Source organism: Gymnoscopelus microlampas, assembly GCF_963454915.1.
Source record: "Gymnoscopelus microlampas genome assembly, chromosome: 11".
NCBI lineage: Eukaryota > Metazoa > Chordata > Actinopteri > Myctophiformes > Myctophidae > Gymnoscopelus > Gymnoscopelus microlampas.
Window position 1 is genome coordinate 15,193,775 of NC_139948.1, and position 6,214 is coordinate 15,199,988.

The window sequence follows — 6,214 nt, forward strand, 5'->3', positions numbered from 1 at the left end:
GTGGAGAAAAAAAAATTGTATTCAAAACCCTGTGTCCATGTGAATGTAATGGATAAAGACGTCTCTAGTCCATTCTGGCCTTGAGGGTACGTGTGGTAACCTTGTCTTTCTCAATCATATGTACAATCACTCCCATTCCCGACACAGCATCCCTGTCTACTGCATTCAGCATTGCCTGGGAGATCGTCTCAAATAGGTCCTCCGGTTCCAGGTCTGGTTCCCACAGTGACTCACACATGCCATACATCTGCTCGTTGCACGTGCCACTCACAACAAAGTCTTCTGTCACCATGGGACAACCAATCAAATCCTGGCAGCAGATGAATGGTTCAAAGGTCTTAGGATCCAGTCCGGCAATCACAGGTTCAATGAAGTATGGTCCAAACCTCCTTTCATATAACAGGTTAGACACCATGCTCATAAAGGTCTTGGGCTTGATTTGGCGACCCTCCTTCAGTTCATAGAGGTTCAGTTTGAATTTGAGTCTCTGGGACACCGTCTGTACGTCAGTGGCCAGTCCGGCCAGGCCGATGTACAGCCTGTCTCCCATGGGGAAGATCTTTTGGAAATCTGTGGTGATCATTTGAGACTGAATGCCAAATCTACGATCGGCTGCTATCGCCACACAGTCCTTCCCTCGCATGGCCATGACGGCCCCACCATTATAGGACATGATAGACATTGTGAACACGTATATATCCCAAATCTGGAAAACTTGTAAATAATTTGAATGTTATTAATGAAGGTTGATTGGTCAAGGTGAACACAATTTAAAGAAACAGAGCCAGACAAAGTAACTGAAGCTGTACAGGCTTATATTGGCCTTGTGATGTCAGACCTCACATTGTGATTGGCTGAGAGGCATTGTCAATGTTTCCAAATATAGAAACATTTTAACCTTACCTGGCTGCTAGTATGTTTACAAATCAATCTTAACATGCTACCAAATGACCAGTCTTGCATGGCCAGATGATCAGAGATCTCTGCCTACTGAGCTGTCTGGTGACATCTAAATTCAGAGAATAAGCTAAAACTGGTGGGGGGGGGCAATGCCCTTTCAGGACACACGCCCCTCCCGTTAATCAATCCAATACCCATTGTACCCGTTGTCACAATACTATGATGACAGTACTAAGGTGTAATATTGATGACATCAGGGACTTCCATTTATGGGCATAAAAGACAGACACACAGACAGACAGAGGTTTTGATAACCTCAGGGATTAAGAAGTGGGAGTAGTGGAATAGAAGTATAAAGTATTGAAAAATGGAAATACTCAAGGAAAATCAATTTTACTTAAGTAGAGTAAATATAGTTAGTCACTTTCCACCACTGGGTATAAACATGCTGTGCTTCACAGCAGTGGTTCTCAACCTTTTCAGGCCACGACCCCCCCAAAAAGTTATATTTGAACTGGGGACCCCCCACCCTGACAAGCACTTGGAATTGTAGGACTTGAGGCATTACATTTTTTAGCTATTACATTTAGTTTGCTGCTCTACATGCTCACAATGCGTCTGTAACAGAGAGGACCTCTGTTACTATGTTAAACATGTACTTGAACCCTTATTAATTGAGTAATATTTGCACAGCATATGGGCACTTCAGATATTGGCACTTTAATTATTTGCACAGTTGTATTTTGAACAGTCCTGATTTTATTGTTGATTGAATACATTTGTAACTGAACATTTGAATTGTGTTTCCTGTTTTCTGAGCTGGCCACTCAGCTAAGTAGTTCCATCTGGAGACAAATGTTTAGTGGTAATCAGTAGGGGCAATGCAATGTGTAGAATAGAATGAGTGCAATGAGACTTGAGTGCAATATGTATGGTGTAAGATAGGTAATGTTGAGTGATGATTGGAATCTTAACAGTTACTGTTCAAGTGGAGCTGTTCTGTCCAGTGTAATTGGGCTGGACCAAGTCAGAATGGCAGAGGGGGTTTGTGATGTGTTTTAGAGTTGCTTGTGGCTGTAGTAGAGGGGAAAGAGTATTTTTGTAGTTCAGTGAGTTTTAATATACTTGTGGGGGTTAAGGGTATTTGATTGATTGATTGAATATTTTATTAGGCAAAAGAATGTAAAACAACACATTTACATTTAAAATACTTTGTCTAACAGGTCCGTTCATAAAAGTCCTTGCGGACTTGTTTCCAATGAGGGCCTTGGTATTCAATTCATAGACACTAGACCATACCCGGTCGACGCATCCGTGGGGGGATATGCGCACATGATCTGGCAACCCGGGAGGCGACATTGTTTGACACATAAACGCTAATAAGAAGCTGAGATTTGATGAAATTGAAAAACGGGCTTCACAGTTAAGTTCAGATGGTAATGGTCAATGGCTGTGTGCAAAATCAGAGCAATTGGTCCAGCCACTGAGGAGAACCGGGTAGCTTCACCTACCACTACAGAGGTTACTAGAATTATAGTAGGATAGTAGGATATATAGTGGCACCACAGTTCGAATATCATTACACAAGAAATAAAAAATAAAACAGCAAAAAAAAGTATATATATATATATATATATATATATACATATATATATATATATGTATATATATATATATATATATATATATATATATATATATATATATATATATATATATATATATATATATATATATATATATATATATATAACACTATGTACAACCAAAGGAATAAAAAAAGGGGGGAAAGGTATGTACAAGAACAGGGGGGGGGGGGGTCGGCTGTCTAACGGGAAAATGGTACTACCTCCTCTTTTGGCCTCCTGAAAGGTGATTTTTTAAGGCTCTTTTAAATGAGCCCAGCGAACTGCATTTTTTGAGGGATGGGGTTAGACCATTCCAAACCTGGGTGGCAGTGCTGTAGTAGGAGAATTTGCCCATGTTTGTTTTATGGGTGGGTGGTACCAAATTGTTGTTAGCGCTCCCTCTGGTATTGTGACTGTGGGTGTCACTAACCTTTTGGAGGTATTTACTCAGATATGCGGGAATAGGGGGCATATCGGGCAAATTTTCATTTACAATTTTGAAGGCCAGTCCCATTTTTAGTTGTTTAACCCTGTCTTCCACCCTGAGCCAGCCTAGGCTGGCAAAATGGGTGGGAGAAAGGTGGGTCATGGGCCCCAATCCGAGGAGTAGTCGAATCAGTTTGTTTTGGGAGGTTTGAAGCTTAGTCTTCAGTGACACTGAGGTGTTGGAGTACCAGGAGGTGCTAGCATAATCAAAATGTGGTTGAATCAGGGCCCCTGAGAGGGTCCTGAGGGTTGACAAAAGAGGAAACTCTGCCCATAAATTTGGTTCTCTGGTTTACTATTTTGACTACCTTTGACCCCATGCTTTCACCTGACAGCTATTTGTCGAGAATACAACCCAAATAGGTAATCTCTTCTTTGCTAGAGATAATTGTGTCATCGACTTTGACCTTGAAATCATTTACCTCCATCTGTCTGAGGGAATGTTTGGTCCCAAAGAGAATGGATTCAGTTTTCCCAAGGTGTAGTGACAGTTTGTTATCGGTAAGCCAAGTACGGATTTTTGAGAGTTCGGAGCTGAGCGCCTCCTCAACTTGCAACTTGTCCTCTCCCGAGATCAGGAGTGCCGAGTCATCAGCGAACAGGAACAATTTGCAGTTACAGGCAGCATTCATGTCTTTAATGTATAAAAGGAACAGTAACGGCCCTAGAATGCTGCCCTGAGGAACCCCACAGCTCACCGGGAGGGAAGAGGACATGGTTCCGTTGATGTCAACCACTTGTTCTCTTCCCTCCAGGTAGGATCTCATCCAGTTTAGTGATGTGCAGTCAAAACCTATCGCCCTCAGTTTATCAAGTAAAATTGAATGGTTTACAGTGTCGAACGCTTTTTGGAGGTCCAACATAACCATGCCGCAGTATTTGCCCGCGTCTACCTCACGTTTGATGTAGTCGGTCAAATACAGCAGGCATGTGTCAGTGGAATGGGAGGTTCTGAAGCCCGATTGGAATTCAAACAACAGTTTATGCTCGCTGAGGTAGCTGTTGATTTGTTCTTGAATTAATCGCTCTACAACCTTTGAGATGGAACAAAGGATGGAAACAGGCCTATAGTTGCCAGGTTCTATTTTGCTTCCTTTTTTATGCAGAGGGATTACTCTTGCCAATTTTAAATCCTGTGGGACGTGACACTGGCTGATGGATAGGTTTGTGATTTGGGCTACTATGGGGGCAATAGCAGTAGCTGCATCTCTGAGGAATCTGGTGGGGATATTGTCAAGGCCGGTGGCCTTGTTCGGCTGGAGGGCTAAAAGTTTTTTCTGCACATCATCAGCATTTACTGGTTTGAATGAGAAGGAGTCTTTTTTAGCCCCTAGTTTGTCATAGTAAGCATGGATGTGGTCAGAGCCGTACAAACCTGAATGCTGAGGAAGTTTGCTTACCAACTGGGTTGCAATGGTGGTAAAAAAGCTGTTAAAACAGTTCGCTACCGCTTTCTTGTCGGTAATGAGCACGCCACTTGAAATAATGCAGATGTTTGTAGTTTTGGTTTGAATTTTGTTGTTGCAGCCCAATTTCTGTAGCGCTTCCCACAGCTTTTGTGGGTGGCTTTTGTTTGCCTCAATGCTTTCATTTAAGAAATTATTTTTGGCAGTTTTGACCAATTTGTTTACTACATTTCGTTGATTTCTGCATCTTTCAAGTAGTTGCAAATTTTTGCATTTCCTAAACTCAGAGTACAATTTGTTTCTGAGTTTGATGGCATTTAGGATGTCTCCCTTCATCCAGGGTTGTGTACGGGCTCTGACTCTCACCACCTTCTTGGGCGCTAGGCTATCAATAACAGACACAAAAGCAGTTTTGAATATTTAAGTATTTATGGTGTGTTTATTTATGTATTGTATGTTTATTTATGTTATGCTCTGAGTTAGAACAACCCTTATAGTGGTATGGTCCAAGCTGGCTCATTAGCTCAGCTGAGCATAAAGCGCTGTCACTTGCCACAGTTGATGAGAGGTTTGTTGAGGGTGAAGAACTACTGTGGTGTCCATGTTCCTGTATGTATTTTCTGGTGAATAAATACACCTTCTGGTTGCAACCTAGTACCTGGCTCTGTACTGATTTCCAGCCGCTAAAAGGCACATCCTCATAGCGTCGCACTGTGAATTTAACACAAATCTTCTCTTCTGGGGGTCCCTGCATGGCAGGCTGGCAGTTTTTGGATGGAGGTCCATGACCAAATATAATATATCAATTTGGGGGGCTTTTTTGCGAACCACTGGCCTACATGAATGTGTTTTAAATTTGGATGTGTTGAAGTCTAGTGTGTACTCAAGGTCAGCGCGCAGTAACAACAATTACTGTGCTGTGCTGGGAGAGAAACTCCCAATAAACTGCAACAACTGTTTTAACCACTTTTAAATATTTCTGAAGATTTAAAACATTTCAAAGCTTTTCAAAAATAGCTATTATGGCTATTTGTTGTATGATCAAGTATAGGGTGGTTAATGTTTTTTCATTGATTCAAAGGGTTCCACATGACACACATACTCTCTCTTTATACACATACATATATACGCACATCACAGGGACGGACATGCACACACATTAAATAAGGTCTGGTTGGAGCTACAGTAAGGACCCTTTCTTTCATCCTGTCCAATACTGATGTCCACAACGATAGGCTACATTATGTAAACAGGAAGTGCAAACGACTGTGAACTTCTCCAGGAATTTCCCTCTGGTGCACCAGGAAAGATTGTCTCTGATATCTGTAGGCCTATGCTCTGGATAATAAACCGTAACGTTTTGGTAAGGACTGGAGACATAATTTGTGCTTGTCACTTATTGCTCAAATTCCACAATTCTAAGAATGCACATCGCTAAATAAGGTTTTCTTCCTTCCACGATACAATTAACCACATGAACATTAGCGTCCCTATTCTGGGCATGTCATACTAGGCGAAGAGTCGTCAACAATAGGCAAACATTCTGTAAAAAAAACTGATATACAAGCATACAACACATCGCAACGCAGCACATTGTAAGCTTGTAGATCGGCTATTTTCAGCTAATATATTTGGTGTAGAGGAAAAAAAGATGGGGGCCAAGGATAGACCCCTGGGGGACCCCAGTCAACAAAGTATTATGGGTTTATGTGGTTAAGGAAATGTGCCGGTTCTCACAATACACAATGAATGAAGTCACCTGAATGAAGTCACAGTGACAGCATGGATCATCAA

The 6,214-nt window shown here is 41.6% G+C and overlaps 1 protein-coding gene across 1 annotated transcript; it reads right to left on the bottom strand.

Moving 5' to 3' along the window:
* Positions 1-64: 64 nt before the first annotated feature.
* Positions 65-682, bottom strand: LOC311056198 (proteasome subunit beta type-3-like; the record flags this gene model as incomplete). Its single annotated transcript, XM_084072648.1, has 1 exon — positions 65-682. The coding sequence occupies one exon, from the start codon at positions 680-682 to the stop codon at positions 65-67; it is 618 nt and encodes a 205-aa protein (XP_083928774.1).
* Between the last annotated feature and the right edge of the window lie 5,532 nt (positions 683-6,214).